We start from the raw sequence: 26,244 nt of genomic DNA, 5'->3' as shown, positions 1-26,244 counted from the left end.
ATGTGGATGAGCTGAACTAAAAGTGCCTGTTGCTGTGTTGTAAGATGCTGTGACTCTATAGATAAATACAAGTTCAAGAGTTCTGCAGTGTTGTAAAGTACTTTGAAATATTGTCAAGTCAAATAAAATGCATTATCAGTTCAAGTTGTTTCTATTATTCGTGACGGGAGTTACAAGTCTTCAGAATCTAAAACATAGAAAGTAGAGCATTACAGCACAGTACAGACCCTTTAGTCCATTTACTCCCAGGGTTCAGAATAGAATTGTCAGAAGGACCTCTTCCCCAGTACTGCTGTGCCCTGATACCATCATAAATGCAATGTTGACCCACAGAAAGTGCAATTCAGTGTGATGGAGTGATTCTTCCTCTGGATCTTCCTAAGTCTCTGGCTATTTCCAGTACTTAATCTTCTTGGCTTCTACTTTAATCAAACAAATTTCTCCAAAGAAGCATTGCAAAGTTCTTAGATTGTTCTTGAGAACTTCATTAAATTTGTTCTGATTTATGCAGATCTATGGCTGCCTCATAGCAAAACTCGAATGGAATCAATCTTGCTTTGTTCCATTCTTAATGATAGGCTAGAGGCTGTGATAAAAGATCCATACTGCACAATTACAACATCATAACTCCCAGTCGTTATTAGTCAGGCTGAAGTTTCTCGTGTAGTTTCAAATCCAGGGACCCATGGAGACACTGCTTCTTTAAACTTCTGGGAAATCTCACAGTTCTCCTGAAAATTACTCTTAATTTTAAAGATTAGTTGCAGAAAACTACAGATCACTTTAGGTCACTTTCAAACTGCCAAGCAGGTTTTAATTATTTGGGGCAGGGAGTAATATACTCATCTCCGGAAGGTTGGGTGGAATTAATGAGAATTGAAGCTGATTTAACTGGCTTTACTGTGGAGTTCCTTTCCCAAAACTTAAGGGAGGTAGCATAAAGGCAAAAGCATAATTCTGGAGAAGATAAGAAAGATTACTCATCATGGTCTTTGAGAAGGAATATTTCTACAGATGGCCAGCAGGACTAATATCACAAACACGAGGAAATCTGCAGATGCTGGAAATTCAAGCAACACACGCAAAATGCTGGTGGAACACAGCAGGCCAGGCAGCACCTATAGGAAGAGATATAGTTGACGTTTTGGGCCGAGACCCTTTGTCAGACCAAAATCCACCAGCATTTTGTGTGAGGACTAATATCATTAATTTTCCACCAAACTTCACCAATCCCTTCCTTCCTCCTTCCACTTACACACCCACTGAGAACATCTTCAGAAAATTACACCCAGGAACAAACACAAGAAATTCTGAAGATTCTGGAAATCCAGATTAACACATACCAAATGCTGGAGAAACTCAGCAGGTCAGTCAGCATCTATGGAGAGGAATAAAGAGTTGATGTTTCATGCCGAGACTCTTCATCAGCACATCAGATTCCTACTTATCCTCCCGAGCCTTGGTTCAATCACCATAGAACATAGAATAGTACAGCACAGTACAGGCCCTTCGGCCCACAATGTTGTGCTGACCCTTAAACCCTGCCTGCCATATTACCCCCCACCTTAAATTCCTCCATATACCTATCTAGTAGTCTCTTAAATTTCACTAGTGTATCTGCCCCCACCACTGACTCAGGCAGTGCATTCCACACACCAACCACTCTCTGAGTAAAAAACCTTCCTGTAATATCCCCCTTGAACTTTCCACCCCTTACCTTAAAGCCATGTCCTCTTGTATTGAGCAGTGGTGCCCTGGGGAAGAGGCGCTGGCTGTCCACTCTATCTATTCCTCTTAATTTCTTGTATATTAAGAGGAACCATGTTGTTAGAGACTGGGGTTATATGATCCTGCTGCCTGCAGCATGTTCCTCTCTCTGTGACTGGGTACCAAATCTGACTTCCAGGCAGAAAAAGAGGTACATTTCAAATTAAACCTGACAGGATACAGAGAACAGTGCACTTCCGAATTTCATATCTGAAATACTGTCTCTATCATACTTACCCCATTCTCCATAACTACATAAACTCTTGGAGTAAATATCCTCAAAGTAATTTATCATATTTATAATATCCCTTTAGAGAGAGGTAAAATTATGTAAGTGCTTATTTTCCTTTCAAAAATTAATTAATCTTTTTTGAAAGAACTTTTCTATTTGACATTTTCACCATCTGCAGAATCTCTTGTGTTTATGATTTAAAATCCAATTGAATGTTGAATGTGAGAGGTACAAGAAGGCTGTGCTGGATGGACTGAATAGTCTTATTTCATCCTTGCCTCCTATATGTGCTTATATAGGTGGGACTTTATAGATATGCTACATATTAATGGTTACTTCAACATTACACACCACATCATAAATGCCATCAATTAGCGTGGGTTGATGAAAAAGAACCATCAACAAAGGGCACTCTCTACATTTCAATTATACTCAGAGGCATAGCATTAACTAAAGCAGACATACACGATAAAATACACAAGATGTACTCATCAACTTTTATTCTGCAGTTTGCTACTAATACCACACTGAATGAACTGGCAATTGCATTCTCCACATTGATTAGTTAAGTAACAGAAAGAGAGCTTGCCATGTCATTAGAAGTAGCTTTAAAATAAGTCAATATTTATGTCTTTCTTGTTACTGAGCAACTCACGCTCTATATAATTGCGGAAATCTGGAAATCAACGAGGATGCTTCTTAGAACAAGTGCTTGAAGGCTCTCTGAATATCAAATCACAATTAATGTAAAGTTATCAGATTCATTCACTTTTTTTCTAAAATCATCAGTATGCATTAAATTACAAACTTCAGAACCATGTGTAAAACATGGTTTTACTCGAGAACCAACCTAATAGTTTCACCGTTTGAGGTACATGTTCACAATAGGTTTCTCAGCGGTCTAGTCTCAGACAAGATTTGAATCATGCCACTAGCAACCTTGGGTAAACATCAAACCATGAGCCTGAACTCCAGATGCCATCCTTCCCTGCATCAAAAATATTGATGGGTGCTACTCATTCTTCAAACCAGCCACCACTGAAATCTTTGTTCAGCTTTTATTCTCTTCAGACCTTTCCTCTTTCGTACTCCTATAATGGATTGACCAGACTTAGTAAATGTAAGCTCATCCAAAACTATGCTCACATGTTCCTTTCCAGTGGTAGAGATTACAGGTTTGAGTGGTTCTATCAAAAGCAACCATGGTCAGTAACTAGACTGTGTTTTGAATGCAATAAGCACTGCAGTAATAGTGAGTCAACCTCCACTGTATTCACAGCCCCTGATTTGCTCTTGGAACCATAGGATTCACAAGAATGACATGGTTGAATTTTTGGTCACTAGTGTCAATAACTCAACATTGCCAATTCCATTGAATGTCATGGATATTAAATGAGGCTCTTTCTTGCAGGCTATGGTCTCTGGCTTTGCACTGCATTGTAAATGATGTCATCAATTAGCATGGGTTGATGAAAAATTCACACAGCGCAAGGGATTTTTCAGTCCATACTACCATGTTATCTCAGTCTTGCCGCAGGCAGCTATAGACTGCTCTTATTCCTGAGGAGTTGCAAATGGATGAAGACCTCAAGACCGTAAGATATAGGAGCAGAAGTACGCCATTTGGCCCATCGAGTCTGCTCAGCCATTCAATCATGGGCTGATCCAATTCTTCCAGTCATCCCTTCTCCCCATACTCTTTGATGCACTGGCTAATCAAGAACATATCTACCTCTGTCTTAAATATACACAATGACTTGGCCTCCATAGCCACTCGTGGCAAAAAATTCCACAGATTGACCACCCTCTGATGAAAGTAATTTCTCCATATCTCTATTCTAAATGGACACCTTCAATCCTGAAGATGTGCACTCTTGTCATAGACTCCCCCACCATGGGAAGTAACTTTGCCATATCAAATCTATTCGAGCCTTTTAACATATGCAATGTTTCTATGAGATCCACCCTCATTCTCCTGAACTCCACGAAATACAGCCCAAGAGCTGTCAGATGTTCCTCATATGATAACCCCTTCATTCCTGGAATCATTCTCATGAATCTTCTCTGAACCCTCTCCAATGTCAGTATATCCTTTCTAAAATAAGGAGCCCAAAACTGCACACAATACTCCAAGTGTGGTCTCACAAGTGCCCTATAGAGCCTTAACATTGTATTTCATTTGCTACTTCTTTGCCCATTCCCCTAAACTATCTAAGTCTATCTGCAGGCTCTCTGTTTCCTCAACACTACCCACTCCTCCACCTACCTTTGTATCATTGGCAAATTTAGCCTCAAATCCATAAATCCCATAGTCCAAATCATTGACATTCATCGTAAAAAGCAGCAGTCTCAACACCGACCCCTGTGGAACTCCACTGGTAACCAGCAGCCAGTCAGAATAAGATCCCTTTATTCCCACTCCCTGTTTTCTGCTGACCAGCCCATGCTCCACCCATGTTAGAACTCCCCTGTAATTCCATAAGATCTTATCTTGCTAAGCAGCCTCATGTGCGGCACCTTGTCAAAGGCCTTCTGAAAATCCAAATACAGCACATCTACTGCATCTCCTTTGTCTACCCTGCTTGTAATTTCCTCAAATGATTGCAGTAGGTTAGACAGGCAGGATTTTCCTTTCAGCAGCAAATTCAACAGCAAATATCACCACTTCTAATCCAGAAGTGTCTGCAGATGGTGATTCTGGGACAATCCCCTAAAGAACCCTGTTGTGGCAACTAGGAGCTGAGACAAATGATCTGCAACATCCACAACTAACCTCCTTCATGTGAATTATGACCCCATCAATGATGCTCAATGACTTCAGTTTTATTTGGACTCCTTGGTGGCACTACAGGTTAAATACTACCTTGATGTTAAGACTGCAACATCTTTAGAGATTGCATCATACATTACCGTATATCATGTAGGTGTCAATATTACAGGAATAACTTGGCTGGTTGTTGCACAGCTTGGTCTGGAATGCAAGTGTTCAGTACTACAGCCAGAATGATGTATTGTACTTTATGCACCACTTTCATCATAATTTTTTGAAATAATAGAAATGCATCAAGAACATCTGAATACAAGAAAGTAGGAGCATGAGTAGGTTACTTGGCCCTCAAACCTACCCTGCCACTCTATACTCTCATGGCTGACCGAACCCAGGACTTAACTCCTCCTCTGTACCTTTGATCCCCAATGTCCTCATTCTCAGTGTTTCAAAAATTTGTCTACCTCCTCCTTAAATATTTATAATGAACTGGTCTTCATCCTCCCTGGGGCAGACAATTCCAGGGACTGCCCTTAGTTTTAAATTTCCAGTCCTCAACCATCAGGTTCTTGAACCAAAGGGGATAACTTTACTCAACCACACTTCATCATTGAAACGTTCCCATAACCTATGACTCACAAGGACTCTTCATCTCATGTTCTCACTATTAATTGCCTATTTATTTATCATTCTTTCTTTCTTTTTTATTTGCTCACTAGTTGAATGCCCGGAAGGTGTGGTCTCTCATTGATTCTATTACAGTTATTATGCTATTATGGATTTACTGAGTATGCCCACAAGAAAATACATTCAGGGTTGTATATAACATATCCGTATTTTGATAATAAATGTACTTTGAGCTTTATACTTTGAAACTATGTATCATTATTTGAGATCCTTGCACTATTCAGAATCTGCCCTACCAAGCCTCTGTAGGATTTTGTGTTTCAATATATTCTTCTATGCTACATACCCAACATGTTTTACTCTTGTAATAGCACAGTCCTCATCCTGTTGAATCTCTTCTGCTTTCAATGCTACTATATCCTTATCAGATAAAGGGATCAAATCTGTTTACAGTACTCCAGCTGTGCCCTCACAATTTCCTGTACAAGTTGTCTGAAGAACCAGCTTTAGTGTAAATTGGCATCTTGGGATGGTTTAGTTGGGATGTTCAGTTAGGTCCTCCAATCTTTATTTTTGTGGCTGCAAATCCTTCACTATTTTCATGTCTTGCCTACCTTTTGTTGGGACTGGAGATGTTCTTTGAGCTTTCCCCACTCCATTAGCTTTTTCATTTGTCCAACACCATTTGTGAGTAGTGCTAACAGGTACTGCGATTGGAACTTCCCTTACACTTTCCATGTGGTGTACTTCCAACAGACTGCAAAGAACGTCATGAATGAAGAAAGATCACAAGGTTCAGAAAGCTAGTGCTTTTCTGCACGGATCAATTCCATCAACTCTAATTTATTAAAGCACTCAATACATTCTCTTTGGGGAAACATTTTCCTTCCTCTCTGGAGCACAACAGACAACTGAGCTTATAAAGATTTGGAGTGAAAAACCTATTTGCTCGTGTTTCATTTTCAGCACTAGATATCAAGTTCCCAGCATACAACCTCATTAAGAGTTAAATTTAGAACGTAAGTGTTAAAGCTGCACATTCCAGTATAACACTATCTTTCCACAGCACCAACCACAGCCTCGTTGAGCAACTCAGAGTGGCAGGCAACCCTCTTGCATCCAGCACAGAGATGTAATAACAGTATCAGTCAACGTTACAGTATACTGTATTAAACAGACACATAGAGAAAACTAGATGTTTCCATAAGAAAAAATCAATCTCTTTAATCCAATGTGACAGGATTAATTCTTTCTGTTTCGTACCTGTTTACAAAGGTTGTGAATAAACTGGACAACACTTTTGCATTCAAGTAACTAGTGAATCTGAACTAATGCATCTTGTTTTCACAGCAATTAATCTCAAGTGCTAAATCTGTTCAAGCGGGAGCTACATTACATGAGAGCGACCCCCACAGTGTCAAAGAGAATAGGCGGCAGCCGTAGAAAGATAGAATGCCTGACCAAAAGACCCAACTACTAACTACAGCCACCACTTACCCTTGGGTACCCTGCACCAGAAGGTGTGGATTGTGCATCGGACTCTACAGCCATTTGAGGACCTACCAATACAAGAACATCATATATGGCTCGAGTAATCATGGTACCATAATATCAAGTGCTGTTTATTCTGATATTGAAAAACAGATATAACCGGAAGTTTATTTCAGAATCAGAATCAGGTTTAATATCACTGGCATACGCTGTGAAATTTGTTTACTTTGGTGCAGCAGTACAATGCAATACATGAAAATAGAGAGAAAAAGAAAACTGAAAATTACAGTAAATATATACAGTATATGTATAATAGTTAAATTAAATAGGTTCAATAGGTTCAATAGGTACATATAATGTCAGAGAAATGTACACAATATACATCTTGAAATTCTTTTTCGTCGCAAACATCCACTAAACAGAGGAATGGCCCAAAGAATGAATAACAGTCAAATGTTAGAAACCCCAAAACCCTCCCCCCCAGCTACGCCCTCCCATGCACAAACAGCAGCAACGCAACAACTCCCTAACAGCAAAAAAGCATCAGCACCCCCCTACCAAGCACTCAAGCATGCAGCAAAGCATCAATAAAGACAAAGCAATACCCCAAAGACTACTTGCTCACCTGGTGTTGAACATACCACAGGCTCTCTCTCTCCCTAATAAGGGAAAAAGAGGTGTCCCTGTTTCACTGCAAAAGGGGGAACATAACAAAACAACTCGCTGATTTATGATGTTAAACATCTGTTGAGTTGCTTTTTCTGAGCCCTGTGCCTCCAGGTGGTGCTAAAATAGGAAATAAAAATATAGTGATGGGTTCAATGTCCATTCAGAAATTGGATGGCAGAGGGGAAGAAGCTGTGCCTGAATCGTTGACTGTGTGCCTTCAGGCTTCTGTACCTCCTGCCTGATGGCAGCAATGAGAAGAAGGCATGCCCTGGGTGGTGGAGATCCTTAATGATGGATGCCAGCTTTCTGAGGCACTGCTTATCGAAGGTGTCCTGGATATCACAGAGGCTAGTGCCTATGATGGAGCTGACTAATTTGAAAACTCACTGCAGTTTATTTAAGAGTATTTCTTTGATCCTATGCAGTAGCCAGTCCATCCCAGATGGTAAGTTACCATGATATAATTACCATTCAGACAAATTACAAAGGTATATTGTGAATTAGAAACACAAGCAGGTTGTGTTGCTCAGCTTTAATGAAATGGGATAAGGGGATGCTGATTCAAGCACAATGACTGGTATAGAAGATCAATCAGGTTGAATAGTTTATTTCCAGTCAGTATTAAGTCAGAAACACAATGTAAGCCTGGATGGGTTTAGGTGCAATGAGACTGATGAACTCAACATCATCTGGTACAGTTGTAGACTATGTGGCTGTATGTCATGCATACTAAATATTCCCAATGTAATTTCCTGATAGCCATTTTAAAATACTTTAAAAGCTTTTAGGATTCATTTGTTCAAATCCCACCAGAGGGTAGATGACAATGGTTTGCTCTCAAAAGCACATGGTGAAAAAGACCTGCAAAGCAGACTGCTGTCTTCTTCAATGTTTGAAAGCACTGAATGGTACCTTTATGTTTGTCTCCATCACTGGGACACAATGGCTGCTGTGCGTACTATCTACAGAATGCATTAACCCAAGTCTTTCCGGCTGCAATTCTCAAACCTCTAATATCTACAACCATATAAAACAAGGGCAGGAGGTGCATGGCAAATACAACCACGTTAAGTCCTATGCCACCTTAATTTCATATTGTTGAGCCTAAATCAGAATCAGGTTTATTATCAAAGTTCAAATTTCAAAGTAAATTTATTATCGAAATACATATATGTCACAATATACAACCCTGAGATTCATTTTTTGTGGGCATACTCAATAAATTCATAATAGAATAATAGCCATAATAGAATCAATGAAAGATCACACAGTCTGGATGTTTAACCAGTGTGCAAAAGAAACAACTTGTGCAAATACAAAATGAAAGAAATAATAGTAATAATAAATAAGCAATAAATAGTGAGAACATGAGATGAAGAGTCCTTGAAAGTAAGTCCATAGGCTGTGGGAACATTTCAATAATGAGGCAAGTGAAATTGAGACACATGACATTTGCCATGAAATTTGCTGTTCTGTGGCAACAGTGTAGTGCAATATATAAAGATTACTACCAACTACAATGAAGGTATATGAAAAATAAATAAATAGAGCAAAAGGGTGCAACATAATGAGAGAGTTTTCACAGATTCAGGAACTGTTCAAATAGATGATGGCAGAGGGAATGAAATCCATTTCCTATAGCACAATGAGAGTACCTACAAGAGAAGGATGGCAACTGTTCAAGAACACTAATCCTCAAATCATCTCAAGGACAATTAGGGCTAGGCTATAAGTGTGTGTTAGAGATCTTGAGGTCCTTTAAGAAATAAGTAATGTCCACAACTAGCCATTAAATATACTGAAGATAGAGGCTGACAGATACTTAAAAAGGAAGGGATATCAGGATCAAGGAAGAGGACGAACAAAATAGAGGTCAGCTATGAATGTCAGAAAAGAATGAAAATGGCATATGGCCTTCTGCTGTTTACTTCTTATGCTTAATAAAATGAATAGGCAAGTGAAAATAATAGGCAATTTTATTGCTTAGACAGAGGGGAGTTGACCTTGACATCAGTAGTTATAATTTTGATTTGTGAGATTTGTGTCAGTGGAATCAAATGTTTCTATGATTGAATTTTAAGAACTCAGTTTGTACTGGCATTCCTGCATCATTTTGTTAATTGTTCCTTAATTTTCATCAGATTCCCTTCATCTTCTACTCATATTTTTTTTTATGAGAGACTCCACCACCATAGGAAAAGGGTTTTTACTATGTACTCTATCTATCCCTTCATAATTTTGGGACCTCTGTTGGGTACCAATCAGCCTGCAAATTTCCAAGGAAAACAAACCCAAGCAATCAAACACGAGGAATTCTGCAGATGCTGGAAATTCAAGCAACACACAACAAAGTTGCTGGTGAAGGCAGCAGGCCAGGCAGCATCTCTAGGAAGAGGTACAGTCGACGTTTCGGGCCGAGACCCTTCGTCAGGACTAACGAAGGGTCTTGGCCCAAATCGTCGACTGTATCTCTCCCTAGAGATGCTGCCTGGCCTGCTGCCTTCACCAGCAACTTTGATGTGTGTTTCAAGCAATCAAATCTCTTTTTATAGTTGAAATGACCCAATCCATCCAACATCCTAGTGGATCTGCTCAAGACTGTCTCCAGTGGAACCACATCCCTCGTCTGGTGTGATGACCAGAATTGCACGTGATATTCCAAATGTGGCCTCATCAATGTTTTGTAAAGTTGTAACTAGACATCTTGGCTCTTGTATATCATGACTGAAGAGGCAAGCTTCCAATAGAGTTCTTCTACCAGTCTGAAATTGACTATCTACCCATTCTGCTACCAAAACTGATGCCACAAGACAACAAGTTTCATGACATATGTTGGTGATAATAACCTTGATTCTGATCCTCATTCTGCCATAAGCTGGAATTTGTGTACCCAAGGTCTCCAGCTTTATCAACACTCTCTAAGGCCCAAACAATTACTGTGAATGCCCCACCCAAATAATACATTTCAAAATGCATTACTGCATACTTATTAGGATTAAACTTTATCTGCCATTGCTCCACCCATCTTTCTAGCTAATTAATATCATGTATCAACCTTAGGTAATGCTCCTTCATATCTACAATTGTAAGTTTTTCTGTCCTCTGCAAACTTTCTAAACATAACCCCTGCATTCATATTCGACTCATTTATATATACCACAAACCCAAGGATCCCAATATAGATCCATCATTAATCATAGAATTGTAATCATAAGAACAAGTATCCACCACCATGCTCTGCCATCTGTTACCAAGTCAATTTTGGATCCAATTTTCCAGTTTGCCTTGGATCCCATCTTTGTGACTAGCCTACCATTCAGGATGTCTTAAAGTCCACAAAACCAATATCCACCAGACTGCCATCATCAATATAGTAAACTTCAAAAATTAATACAAATATATTTTACTTTTTGTTTATATCTCTGATATAGATAAACTTAGATGTCCTTTATAAAATAAAATATCCTAATTTGCTGCAAGATATTTCAGCATGAAAATTCAATATATGAAGTAGAAGCAGATAAAAAATGGGTTATATAGAAGATGTGATGCAAGAGTCCAGAGGCATTTAGTCAAACACACAAATAAGCAAGGACCAAGGTCTGAGATTCATAGACTTCGGAAGTGTGGAAATAGATTAAAAGAACAGGGCCAAACGAAGATCCACAAAGTTACAAAATTAGTCAGCTCCATCATGGACACTAGCCTCAGAAAAGAGTCATCCATTATTAAGACCATAAGATCATAAGACATAGGAGCAGAATTAGGCCATCAGGCCAATCGAGTCTGCTCCACCATTCAATCATGGTTGATCCTTTTTTTTTCTCCTCCTCAACCCCAGTTCCTGGCTTTCTCTCTGTAACCTTTGATGCCATGTCCAATCAAGAACCCATCAATCTCTGCCTTAAATACACCCAACAACCTGGCCTCCACAGCTGCATGTGGCAACGAACTCCACAAATTCACCACCCTTTGGTGAAAGAAATTTCTCTGCATCTCTATTTTGAAAGGGCGACCCCCCCCATCCTGAGGGTGTGCCCCTTTGTCCTAGACTCTCTGACCATGGAAACATCCTTTCTACATCTACTCTGTCTAGGCCTTTCAACATATGAAAGGTTTCAATGAGGTCCCCCCTCATCCTTTTGAATTCCAGTGAGTACAGACCCAGAACCATCAAATGTTTCTCATATGATAACCCTTTCATTCCTGGAATCATCCTTGCGAACCTCCTCTGGACCCTTTCCAATGCTAACACATCTTTTCTAAAATGAGGGGCCCAAAACTGAATAAAATACTCAAGGTGAGGCCTCACAAGTGCCTTAAAAAGCCTCAGCATCACATCCTTGCTCCTGTATTCTAGACCACTTGAAATGAATGCTAACATGGCATTTGCCTTCCTCACCACCTACTCAACCTGCAAGTTAACCTTTAGGGTGTTCTGCACAATCTTACATCTCAGATTCCTGGATTTTCTCCCCATTTAGAAAATATTCTGCACATTTATTTCTACTACCAGGGTGCATGAGCATACATTTTCCAATCATTTGCCACTTTCTTGCCCATTCTCCTAATCTGTCTAAGTCCTTCTGCATCCTACGTGTTTCCTCAACACTACCTGCCCCTCCAACAATCTTCATATCATCTGTAAACTTGGCAACAAAACCATCTATTCCATCATCCAACTCATTTATATACAACTTAAAAAGAAGTGGTCCCAACACCGAGCCCTGCGGAACATCACTAGTCACTGGCAGCCAACCAGAAAAGGATCCTTTTATTCCCACTCGTGGTCTCCTACTAATCAGCCAACGCTCTAACTATGTTAGTAAGTTTCCTGCAATACCATGGGCTTTTAAGTTGGTAAGCAGCCTCGTGTGTGTCACCTTGTCAAAGGTCTTTTGAAAGTACTCCATCACTTAACAATTAACAATACACCTTCCCAACCACCGAGGTCAGGTTAATTGGTCTACAATTTCCTTTCTGCTGCCTTCCTTCTTTCTTAAAGAGTGGAGTGACATTTGCAGTTTTGCAGTCCTTTGGCACCATGCCAGAGTCTAATGATTTCTGAAAAATCATTTCTAATGCCACCACAATCTCGAACGTTACCTCTTTCAGAACCCTAGGATGCCATTCATCTGGTCTGGTGACTTATATACCTTTAAGTCTTTCAGCTTTTTGAGCATCTTCTCTCTTGTATTAGTAACTACACCCACTACTCTTCCTTCACACACTACATCAGGCACACTGCTAGTGTCCTCCACAGTGAAGGACCCCCATTGCATAGGTCAGGGAGGAGGTGTGGCTCCTGCACACATAGAATGCAGGCGCACTGGTGTGTGGACATGCCCTAGTGCTTGTGAACTAGATCCCGAGGTACAGGTAAATAGCCCCTCTGCCTTGAGGACAGCCTCTGGAGAGCTGAAGGCTACGGGAATAAACCAAGACAGCAAATCCAGAGTGGAGCCCCTAAGGCGGTTGGATCTCATTGAACACCCTTCCGGCAGCTCCTGTAGCCAAGCTGGTGCCAAACGTATTGCTTCATAAAGCTTTCCTTTGGACTACAATGCTGAGGCCAAGAGGGGGATTTTGACGACTGGGCATTTCAGGACCTCCACACTTTCTACCCAGGCTTGTGATGATGATCTTCATCACCCATTGTCCTTCGAGACAGATAGATGCCAACCAATAACATTACCCAGGACATGGCCTCTGCTCATTGCTACCATCAGGAAGGAGGCAGAGAAGCCTGAAGGCATGCACTCAGTAATTGTGGAAAAGCTTCTACCTTTCTGCCATCTGATTTCTAAATAGACATTGAATCCATAAACACTACCTCACTTATTTTTATTATTTCTGTTTTTTGCACCATTTTTAATTTAACTGTTTGACATACATATACTTATTGTAATTAATTTATTTTTTCTATATTTATCATGTACTGCTGCTGCTGTTATCAAATTTCATGACATACGCCTGTGATATAAAAATGATTCCAAATGATTCCTTCTGCCAATCTTGTCCACGACAACTAAGATCCCTATCTACACTAATGCTATTTTCCTGCAATTAGCCAAAATCTCTCAATACCTTTCCTGCTCAAACACCCGTCTAAATGTCCCTTAATTATTGTAATTGTCACTCCGTCCACTACCTCTTCTGGTAATGTTAGTGACCTTGTAAAAGCAGAAAGATTAGATGGATAGGTATTATTGTCAGCAGAGACGATAGGCTGAAGAGCCTTTTCCTGAGCTGTACTGCTCTGCATTCTGTTTTATGTCTGGTGTACAGCTGAGTGGAATGCATTTCTCTCACACAACTGTTTTTCTCAAGTAGTTTGACATAAAGTTATATTAAGATTCATATATTCATTGGTTGTGTGAGGACAATATTTTTCCCTTTAAAGACATTACAGAATCAACATTTTGCATTAATTTCATGATCACTTTTACTGTTACAGGCTTTTTATTTCAGATTTATTATTTATCTCCCTTTAAACTGATTACAAGCTCAGAAATTGTCCTGATGGGATTTGACTTCTGCTCTGGATCACTGGTCTGGTAAGATCAACATTACGTGAGCGTACCTACTGTGGAACATGATTTTCCTGCCAACAGAAGATATTAAACCAATTGAAACTTCCCACAATGAGACGAACAGAAAGTTGTTGAGTTTACAAAGTATACATCACTTAGATGTTAGAAGAGCATACCTCTGTTTTTACATAAGAAGGGGATTGGCGAAGATTGCCTATCAATGATTCCTGCTTACCTCATCCAGACTTAGTGTGAACAATCACTGAAGCAGCCAAAACAACTTTTATTGTCCAATAGATACTGGTCTCTAATCCATTTTTCAAATCATTTTCATGGACTTTACAACTCATATTCTCAATATTATCTATCTATTACTTATTTATTTTCTGTATTTGTACAGTTTTTCTTCTTTGCATATTGGTTGTTTGTGTGTAGTTTTTCATTGACGCTACTGTGTTTCTTTGCATCCACTGTGAATGCGCACAAAAAATGAATCTCAGATCAGTATATAGTGACATATACATACTTCAATAATAAATTTACTTTGAATTTTGAACATCTTTCAGCCTCCTTATCTCCACATTCAACTCCTTTTAAATTCAGTAATCATATCTTTACCAGTCCATCAGGTGGAATAGTTAATAATTCCAAAAGTCAATCATTGACTTCTCAAACTTCCGCTAATGCCCCACTCCCCCTCGTACCCCATCCGTCATTTATTTAATACACACATTCTTTTTCTCTCTCTCCTTTTTCTTCCTCTGTCCCCCTCACTATACCCCTTGCCCATCCTCTGTTTTTTCACCCCCTCCCCCTTTTCTTTCTCCCTAGGCCTCCTCTCCCATGATCCTCTCATATCCCTTTTGCCAATCACCTGTCCAGATCTTGGCTCCATCCCTCCCCCTCCTGTCTTCTCCTATCATTTCGGATCTCCCCCTCCCCCTCCCCCTCCCACTTTCAAATCTCTTACTAGCTTTTCTTTCAGTTAGTCCTGACGAAGGGTCTCGGCCCGAAACGTCGACTGTACCTCTTCCTAGTGATGCTGCCTGACCTTCTGCGTTCACCAGCAACTTTTATGTGTGTTACTATTACACAGTTCCCTTCAATACCACAATTAAGTTAAACTTCATCACATTCACAACAGCTCTGGGCCTGTACTCAATGGAGTTTAGAAGAATGAGAAAGAATCTCACTGAAACGTATCGAGTATTGAAAAGCCGAGGTAGAGTGGATGTGGAGAGTATACTTCCTTTACTGGGGGAGTTGAGGACCAAAGGACCAATTTGTAGAAAACATAATAATCTTCTGTTGAATTTTAGCCATATAACACAGGCCCATTTCTGAGTCTTGTGTGAGAATAATGCTATAAAAATTCAACATTACAATAAAAAAAATCTAGAAATATTTCCTAAATTACACAAAGGAGCAGTTTAACTATACAACTCTATATCATGAAGCCTTTCCAACTACACTCTAATTAAAGGGTAATGTTACATTATTTTTATTACTGTTTCAACAGAAACATGCCTTCTGTCCATGCAGGAAATACAGCTAATAAAATAGAAAAACAGCAGTGTGCAAAGGTCTTAGGCGCAAAATTATAAAGATTGCATGCCTAAAGGTTTTGCACAGTACTGTATTTGTTAACATGGAACAGAGAGTGAGTTTGTAAATATGGCAGGAACAAAGGATGACAAGGGTGAGAGTCACAAGTGGCAGAAAAGGAGTGCTGGGGCAAGGGGTGACACAGGCACAGACCCACCAAGCTCTGAGTCACCAGGCAAGGTCATTTGATTCTAGGTAAGTGGTTTATTGATCACTACAAAATGTCTGTCTGTTATTTCCCACTCCCTCCCCTCTCCCTTCCCCTTTTCCCAGCTATGATTCCCCTCTCCCTGCCCCCTTCCCACTCTCATTCCACAATAGAGACCCATGTCAGGATCAGTTTTATCACCTCTCACATATGTCATGAAATTAGTTTTTTTTAGTGGTAACAGTACTGTGCTATACAGGAAATGACTGCAGTACTGTGCAAAAGACTTAGACACCTTAGCTATATATACATATACAGTGGCATGCAAAAGTTTGGGCACCCCGATCAAAATTTCTATTACTGTAAATAGCTAAGTGAGTAAAAGATGAACTGATTTCCAAAAGGCATAAAGTTAAAGATGACACATTTCTTTAATATTTTAAGCAAGAAACTTTTTTTATTTCCATCCTTTACAGTTTCAAAATAACAAAAAAAGGAAAAGGGCCCGAAGCAAAAGTTTGGGCACCCTGCATGGCAGTACTTAGTACTTGCCCCTTTGGCAAGTATCACAGCTTGTAAACATTTTTTGTAGCCAGCTAAGAGTCCTTCAATTCTTCTTTGGGGGATTTTCGCCCATTCTTCCTTCCAAAAGGCTTCTAGTTCTGTGAGATTCTTGGGCCGTCTTGCATGCACTGCTCTTTTGAGGTCTATCCACAGATTCTCAATGATGTTTAGGTCAGGGGACTGTGAGGGCCATGACAAAACCTTCAGCTTGCGCCTCTTGAGGTAGTCCATTGTGGATTTTGAGGTGTGTTTAGGTTTATTACCTTGTTGTAGAAGCCATCCTCTTTTCATATTCAGCTTTTTTACAGATGGTGCGATGTTTGCTTCCAAAATTTGCTGGTATTTAATTGAATTCATTCTTCCCTCCACCAGTAAATGTTCCCCATGCCACTAGCTGCAACACAAGCCCAAAGCATGATCAATCTACCCCCGTGCTTAATAGTTGGAGAGGAGTTCTTTTCATGGAATTCTGCACCCTGTTTTCTCCAAACATACCTTTCCTCATTGCAGCCAAAAAGTTCTATTTTAACTTCATCAGTCCACAGGACTTGTTTCCAAAATACATCAGGCTTGTTTAGATGTTCCTTTGAACCTTCTGAATAGAACTTTTTGGCCACAGTGAGTTATTTTAAAACTGTAAAAGATGGAAATAAAAAAAGTTTTCTGCTTAAAATATTAAAGAAATATGTCATCTTTAACTTTATGCCTTTTGGAAATCAGTTCATCTTTTATTTGCTTAGCTATTCAGAGTAACAGAAATTTTGACCGGGGTGCCCAAACTTTTGCATAGCACTGTATACATATATATATGCCTAAGACTTTTGCACAGGACTGTATATTCTTTCTGAGCAATGCTAGTGTACTTTATTATTAATTTGTAAGAAAAAGTTAAATGTATTAAATAATTGGACCAGTGAATCCAACAGAAGTTTAATTCTTTTAGTACACAAAAAGTTAATCATAATTCTTGTGTAATGAGAAATAAAAGTATTCATCCTTCAATTGTGTCTTTCATCCAGTGTTCTTATTACTTTCAATTTTCAGGTTAATCCCAATGGATTAAAGGTCACGTAGCGACATGTCAGTGCTTGCTGCTGGTGACGGCAAAGCATGACTCGAAAAGTGAGCAATGCTCGCAGAAATCCCCAATGCTAAAAAATTGTTGTTACAGGTGGCTTCAGATATCATTCAAGGAAGGAACTTAAATTGGATTGAGGGTAAAAATTACGGAAATGTCATGATAAATTGATGTTATATTCATAGATTATTAAAGACACCATACATTGTTACAAGATCAAAGGCCTTTCCAATTGAAACACAAATACAATTGGTTTCTTTGAAAGACCTTACGGTCTTATGGCGTCACATAAAAATTCTGTGTCTAGTCCTTCCTACAAATTCTTCACGCTTACCAAAAAGCTTAATTCCCACAAGACCACTGAGAATTTGTATACAGTATGTAGTCGGAACAATTTGTTCAGAAGAACCTTGTTGACCAATCTCTGTGTGGGACTTTACTCAGTGTTCTCCAAATCCAAAAGCCACAACCCCACTAGATCTCCCTTATGAGTCCCATCCTCCAAGAACTCCAGCAGAACAATTAAACATGATAACTCAGGGCTGTGTACGAAGTTCCCTACTTTACTCTCTGGGTACCCATGACTGTGTCGCCACCCACAGCTCCAAACTGCCAATTAAATTTGCTGACATTCACTGATTAGCCTAATCTCAAATAATAATGAGGCAGCCTACAGAGAAGAAGTCATCACCCTGACACAGCGGTGTCAAGAAAACAGCCTCTCCCTCAATGTTGCTAAAACAAAGAGCTGGTTGTGGACCACAGGAGGAATGGAGACAGGCTGACCCTTATAGTCATCAATGGGTCTGGGGTTGAGAGGATGAACAGCTTTAAGTTCCTTGGCATAAGCATCACTAAGGATCTTTTGTGGTCTGTACATACCGGCTCTGTGGTGAAAAAGGCACAACAGCGCCTCTATCACCTCAGATGGTTGAAGAAGTTTGGTATGGGTCCCGAAATCCTAAGAACTTTCTACAGGGGCACAATTGAGAACGTGTATATTGGCTGCATTACTGTATGGGAACTGTACTTCCCTCAGTCGCAGGACTCTGCAGAAAGTGGTGCGGACAGCTCAGCACATCTGTAGGTGTGAACTTCCCAGTATTCAGGACATTTACAAAGACAGGTGTGTAAAAAGGATCACTGGGGACCCGAGTCACCCCAACCACAAATTGTTCCAGCTGCTACCATCCAGGAAATGGTACCGCAGCATTAAAGCCAGGACCAGCAGACTCTGGGACAGCTTCTTCCACCAGGTCATCAGACTGATTAATTCATACTGACACAACTGTATCCCTATGGTATATTGACTGTCCTGATGTACATACTATTTATTATAAATTATTATAAATTGCATATTGCACATTTAGATAGAGACGTAACAAAGATTTTTACTCCTCATGTGTATGAAGGATGCAAGTAATAGAGACAATTCAATTCTTTTTCATAAATCCATAGTGACTCTGTTCAATCCCTTTTTTCTTTTCAAGGTGTTCTGTTATTACATCCTTCATTATATTATAAGTCCTATATTGCATTTTTCTTGCTGGAGACATTAGACCAATCGGTCGATAGTTCCATGGTTTATTTCTCCATTTTAAATAGTGGCGTCATATTTGCTGCCCTCCAATTCCATTATCCGTAAACTTTTAAAGATGATAACGAGAGTGTGCTTCATCACCATAGCAACCTTTTGTGAAACTGTGGGATGTACATCATCAACTTATTGGAATTTATCTTCTTTTAATCTCACTAATTTCTCCAGTGCAACTTTTGCAAAAATCCTAAATTCAATCTGTCCATTTTCTCATTACATCCTGGTATATCTGGATAGACTTTGGCATTATCTTCCATGGAGACAGCTACCCAGTTTAATTCCATTTCCCATTCCCATTCCGACACATCAGCCCATAGTCTCCTCTATTGAGGTAATGAGGCCACACTCAGGTTGGAGAAGCAATACCTTGTATTCCCCCGGGTAGCCTCCAACCTGATGGCATGAACATCGATTTCTCGAACTTCCAGTAATGCCACCCCCACTTCACCATTCCATATTCCCTTTTTCCTCTCTCACCTTATCTTCTTGCTTGCCCAGCACCTCCCTCAAACGCTCCTGCTTCTTTTCATGGCCTTCCGTCCTCTCCTATCAGATTTCCCCTTTTCTAGCCCTCCTCCTCTCGGTTTCACCTATCACCTTGTGTTTCTTCCTTCTCTCCCTCCACCTTCTTACTGTGACTCCTCATCTTTTTTTTCTCTAACCCTCATGAAGGGTTTCAGCCCGAAACATCGACTGTACTTTTTTCCATAGATGCTGCCTGGCCTGTTGAGTTCCTCAAGCATTTTGTGTGTGTTGTTCAAAGTTGGTGTTTATTTCCCTTCATAAATTCTCAGTCTCTTCCTCTAACAAACCTAGATTTGTCCTTGCTTGTCTTTTTTTTAACATCTTTTTGTAAGCTGCTGGTAGGAACTAATACAAAATATTGCAAAATATTTTTAAGGCCAAAGTAGATAGATATCTGGTAAGCTCGGGATACTGTCATGGGTTGACAGAAATGCAGCGTTAAAGTTACAGTCAGAGCACCCATGATCATATTTAATGACGTAGCAGGTCTGAGGGGCAGCATTGCCAACAGCTTTTCATCGTATGCATGCTCATATGTCCCTATGGCACTGTCCATGTCCTCTTCCACATAGCTCAGTATAATATATACATGACACCACCTTATATTTAGAAACAAACAGGACTTCTGCCTCCAAGATACCAGTTCTCTACAATGGGTTAATTGAAAAAGTTGAACAACATAAGATAAGAGCTATGTTGCAAAATTCTATTGTGAAATGATGACCATGTAAGTTTTTTTATGTGCCACAACTGTCAGCCATTCCCAAAGTGCAGACAGTAGGTAATTCTGGAAGCCGCCTGTTTGCATAATAGTTTATTTTTCTAATATATCAACACACTCACACAAAAACTGCAGCTGTGTTCCATTGATCTTCTTTCCTTATTCATTTTCCTGATCTGTCCTATTTAAGAATCTCCTTGTCTGAAATATGCATCCAATACTCTTCACATTTCTGAAAGCTTGATTTTATTTTCCTTGACTTCTAGCTTGTCCTTAGGCATTTCCTTTATCTGAGATTCTCCGGTCACTGCTACTAAAATACACTTACCTCGGTGGTTATTGAAGCTTACTGCCTGACGTCCATTAGTGCGCCACGCAATAATTCTTTGGAGTACAGATAAACTTCTCGGCCACATCTACATAGTTCCGGCACAACTCCTGTGTTCGGCGATTTTTCATACAACTCTCATATTGACCCATGTCCTGAGATACATCCTGCTTCCCATCCTTCATGCAGTTCAGGAGTTGAACTCTAAATGTCTCTGCATCTTCATTAACCCTGAATCTTACAAAGTACTTTCCATTTGTATTGTATGATTCCTACTCCCATTTCTCCTGATGGTTTGAGAATATCCAAAATAACTGTGCTCAAGTCAACCTTAAAGTCTCATGATCAGTACAATATCAATAAATCTCCTGAAACATCAAACTTTTTGAGTATGTCTGGTACCTTACAATCACACAATAACCTTGAACGTCAGGAGGGTAAATGCAGTGGAACAGTGTGATGGAACAATTAATGAAGGACATACAGCTTATTATGTTCATTCTACCTGATCCATGAACAGCTTCAAAACAAGACTTCTGAGATGGTAGATTTTAAAGCAGTTGATGGTTTTGCTTCATTGACTTACCAGCATGTTTATTTGATGAGAGGTTATTCTCAAATTTGATTAAAAGTTGACAATCTATTTTATGGATTCTAATTTGACACAGAAGAGACAAATTAAAATCCATTAATACAGACAGCTTGAAGTGTTGGTGACAATTTTTGATCAGATATCACCACAGACGTTCAAACATGAGCAACCTTTAAAAAGGAACTGATTAAGACGCTAAGATTTAGATCTATGTTTTATTTTTATTTCTTTAGAGATACAATTCAAAACAGGACCTTCCAGCCTGCCAAGCTGTGCTGTCAGACAACTACTGATTTAGCCCCAGCCTCCCTGTGAGTTTCTTCCAGGTGCTCCAGTTTCCTCTCACAGTCCAAAGACTTACCGATTGATAAGTCATTGTAAACTGTACTGTGATTAAGCTAGGGGTAAATCGACGGTTCCTGGGAGGTGAAGCTCGATGGGCCTATTTCGTGCTGTATCTCAATAAATAACATAGGACAATTTATAATGACCAATTGCCCTACTAAGCGGTACATCTTTGGACTCTGAGAGGAAACCAGAGTAGCCAGACGAATCCCCCCACCACACACAACAAGGGTGTACAAACTTTTATTACAGAGAACCCTGAAATTGAACTCCAAACTTTGATGCCCTGACCTGTAATAGCATCACACTATCCATTATGCTAGCATGGTCCCCTGATATTAGATAGAGCCAAATGATCTATGGATTCAAGAACTCAGGCATATGTGGGTGGTTCACAAACTGAACTATTCAGCAAAATAATGATAATCCAAACAAGTGCAAATAAACATGTGATTTTTGGTCAGAAAAAAATGCTGCCCTCAAAATGTTGGTAATTTATAAGGACTACTGCTAAGTTTGGTTAAGACTAGACAGTAATGTATTGAAGACTTTACTTTAAAGCCAATACACAGAAAGTACATTATTAAGGTTATGTTTGAGAATAGTTTTAATCATTCGCAATTTCTCCACTCCTTCTGAGAAATAATGAACTTTCCCGAAGTTTCCTCAGGGAGCTTTAGATCTTAACTATACCACCCTCGGCCATTTTACAACTTAGCTGGACAGCATGTAGGAATAAAGTTTGCCTGACAATGAGCTGTATCATAGATGTTCCTAATCCTATATTAATCCAACCTTGATAGGTGCACACAGTATAGCACATCAACCACCATCATAGATAATGATAACACAGCTGACAATTGATTCTGGGTTCTTCAGAACATATGTCAAATTGCTAAGCTGAGTGATGGCCTTATCCTTTAACTCGATTCACAGTTCACAGTACATTCCGAGGTAAAGGAAACGCATGAACTGTAGGCTTATCATGTTAAATGTGGCGTAGACTCACCTCCACGAGCTTGTTAGCGTGCTCACGGAAGACTTGTGCATATTCCTTTACCTCCTTCTCGTTGCCACTCTTAGCTGCTTCGATCAGAACCAAAAGAGGAACATTTGTCTCCAGAAAGGAGTCAGAGATGTGATCCATGACAGCCTTGCGAAGCTTTTGAGGAAAAGAAAGGAAAATGACATTACTAATAACATTATGAATTACAAAAAGAAAAAGACATACGCTTATAAAAGTTTTGTCTATTCAACAATTCGTTCTCAATGAAATGAAAACCATGTTTAATGCTCAGCTTAGTACTATTACGTGAAAGTATCAAGATAAATGTTGTATCAAATTGAAGTCTGCCATTGGAAATAATATGAAGATTTAGCCTCTTGGTCAGTGGCAGCCCTCACATCAGCTGCTGAACACCCAGACAAACTAATTAACCTCAATACAACACAGATCAACCAGAAACCTGAGCAGAGCTCCGTGCGATTTATGATTTTCCATCCACTCTGTATCATCAACATTAACAATGGTTAAAACCACAAATAAAACAACTTTAATTATTTTCATTTTAAAATCTTTTTTATTAATTATTATTGAAAATCAACAATAAAGAAAAATACATCAAAATAATCAAGACAACATATCCAACAACTTCAATTATAATAAAGTTCAAACTGCAGGTTTTAGAAATAATTCTTTAAAAAAAGTATTCATATGGTGGGCCACATATTGTGAATTATGCCCATAGTATTCATCAGTTCAGCCAAGCTAAACAAATTACTTCTGATGTCAATGACAATCTATTTATCCTTTCCTCATGAATATTTATTGTTGGAAGTTGCTATGAATTTTTAGATTCAGGCACTTATTACTTTTTTTGCCATGTAAAGGTAGACATTGATTCACTGGCCAATGCAGAATATATCTTATGTGAGTTACAGGCATCAGAGAATTGTAGGCAGTGCACCTGCTCACCCCATCTAAACCTCAGCTGCGTGCAGACTTAATACAAACTGTCATATAGTTCCAAGCCTAAGCATTCTCAGATCAGGAATATACGTTATCAAAATGTAGCTCGGAATATAGCTCCACATTAACTTGGGATGTGCATGTCCTCACAAACACAGGACAGCATTTGCAAATCCTACACAATCCACACTTGTGGCCACACTCAGTTCTCACTGCTGCCATTGGGAAAGAGAATCTGGACCCTGAGGTCCCACATCACCAGGTCCAGGAACAGTTATTACCCTTTAGCCATCAGGCAACTGAACCAACATGGATAAGTTCATTTATCCTAACAGTGAACGGATTTCACAACCTATAGACTCACTTTCAAGAACTCTACAACTCATGTTCTCGATATTAGAGAAAAAAAATAGAAAACATAAAGAACCTACAGCACAATATATGCCCTTCGGCCCATGATGCTGTACCGAACATGTACTTATTTTAGAGGGTTACATATAGCCCTCTATTTTTCTAAGCTCCATGTACCTATCCAGGAGTCTCTTAAAAAACCCTATCATATCTGCCTCCACCACCGTTGCTGGCAGCCCATTCCACACACTCACCACCCTCTATGTAAAAAAACTTGCCCCTGACATCTCCTCTGTACCTACTTCCAAGCACCTTAAAATTATGCCCTCTCATGCTAGCCGTTTCAGCCTTGGGAAAAAGCCTCCGACTATCCACACGATCAATGCCTCTCATCATCTTATACACCTCTATCAGGTCACCACTCATCCTCCGTCGCTGCAAGGAGAAAAGGTCAAGTTCACTCAACCTATTCTTAAAGGGCATACTCCCCAATCCACGTAACATCCTTGTAAATCACCTCTGCACCTTTTCTATAGTTTCCACGTCCTTCCTGTAGTGAGGCGGACAGAACTGAGCACAGTACTCCAAATGGGGTCTGACCAGAGTCCAATAAAGCTGTAATGTTACCTCTTGGCTCTTAAACTCAATCCCATGGTTAATGAAGGCCAATGTACCATATGCTTTCTCAACCACAATGTCAATCTGCGCAGCAGCTTTGAGTGCCCTGTGGACTCGGACCCCAAGATCCCTCTGATATTCCACACTGCCAAGAGTCTTACCATTAATATATTCTGCCATCATATTTGACCTACCAAAATGAACCACCTCACACTTATCTAGCTTGAACTCCATCTGCCACTTCTCAGCCCAGTTTTGCATCATATCAATGTCCTGTTGTAACAGCCCTCTACACTATCCACAACATCCCCAACCTTTGTGTCATCAACAAATTTACTAACACATCCCTCCACTTCCTTCCTCATCCAGGTCATTTATAAAAATCACGAAGAGTAGGAGTCCCAGAATAGATCACTGAGGCACACCACTGGTCATCGACCTCTGTGCAGAATATGACCCATCTACAACCACTCTTCGCCTTTAGTGGGCAAGCCAATTCTGAATCCACAAAGCAAGGTCCCCTTGGATTCCATGCCTCCTTACTTTCTCAATAAGTCTTGCATGAGGTAAATACCTTGCTGAAATCCATATACACTACATCTACTGCTCTACCTTCATCAATGTGTTTAGTCACATCTGCAAAAAAATCAATCAGGCTATTAAGGCATGACCTGCCTTTCACAAAGCCATGCTGACTATTCCTAATCATATTATACCTCTCCAAATGTTCATAAATCCTGCCTCTCAGGACCTTCTCCATCAACTTAACAACCACAGAAGTAAGACTCACTGGTCTATAATTTTCTGGGCTATCTCTACTCCCTTTCTTGAAGAAGGAAACAAAATCTGCATCCCTCCAATTCTCTGGAACCTCTCCCATACCCATTAATGATGCAAAGATCATTGCCAGAGGATTAGCAATCTCCTCCCTTGCCTCCCATTGTAGCCTGGGGTACATCTTGACAGGTCCCGGTGACATATCCAACTTGATGCTTTCCAAAAGCTCCAGCCCATCCTCTTTTTAATGTCTATATGTTCAAGCTTTTCAGTCCGCTGTAAGTCATCCCTACAATCGTCCCAATCCTTTTCTGTAGTGAATACTGAAGCAAAGTACTCATAAAGTACCTCCGCTGTCTCCTCCGGTTCCATACACACTTTTCCACTGTCACACTTGATTGGTCCTATTCTCTCACATCTTATCCTCTTGCTCTTCACATACTTGTAGAATGCCTTGTAGTTTTCCTTAATCCAGCTCACCAAGGCCTTCTGATGGCCCCTTCTGGCTCTCCTAATTTCATTCTTAAGCTCCTTCCTGCAAGCCTTATAATTTTCTCGACTGTACACCACGGTTCCTGTACCCTACCATCCTTTCCCTGTCTCATTGGAACATACCTATGCAGAACGTCACACAACTATCCCCTGAACATTCTGCCATATATTTCCCTGAGAACATCTGTTCCCAATTTATGCTTCCAAGTTCCTGCCTGATAGCCTCATTTTCCCCCTTACTCCAGGGGTCCCCAACCTTTTTTGCACCGCGAACCGGTTTAATGTTGACAATATTCTTGTGGACCGTCCGACCAGTGGGGGGTGGGGGGGTGTTAAACACGACCGTACTATAGGTGATAAGTCAACTACATTCCTTATAAGTGGATAATACACTCAATTTCGTTTCTAAAAGGGTTTATCTAACAAATTTAATATTAAACACATAGCG

At 39.9% G+C, this 26,244-nt stretch overlaps 1 protein-coding gene across 2 annotated transcripts in view; it reads right to left on the bottom strand.

Moving 5' to 3' along the window:
* Positions 1 to 26,244, bottom strand: part of ctnna2 (catenin (cadherin-associated protein), alpha 2) — a 1,317,235-nt gene that overhangs the window by 530,732 nt on the left and 760,259 nt on the right. For both annotated transcript variants that reach the window (XM_063047106.1, XM_063047107.1), the window contains one exon: positions 22,599 to 22,751. In XM_063047106.1, coding sequence (XP_062903176.1) covers positions 22,599 to 22,751 — 153 coding nt within the window. The remainder of the gene's footprint in view (positions 1 to 22,598; positions 22,752 to 26,244) is intronic.

Source organism: Mobula hypostoma, chromosome 4 (genome assembly GCF_963921235.1).
Source record: "Mobula hypostoma chromosome 4, sMobHyp1.1, whole genome shotgun sequence".
NCBI lineage: Eukaryota > Metazoa > Chordata > Chondrichthyes > Myliobatiformes > Myliobatidae > Mobula > Mobula hypostoma.
This window is presented reverse-complemented; position numbering and strand designations above follow the sequence as displayed.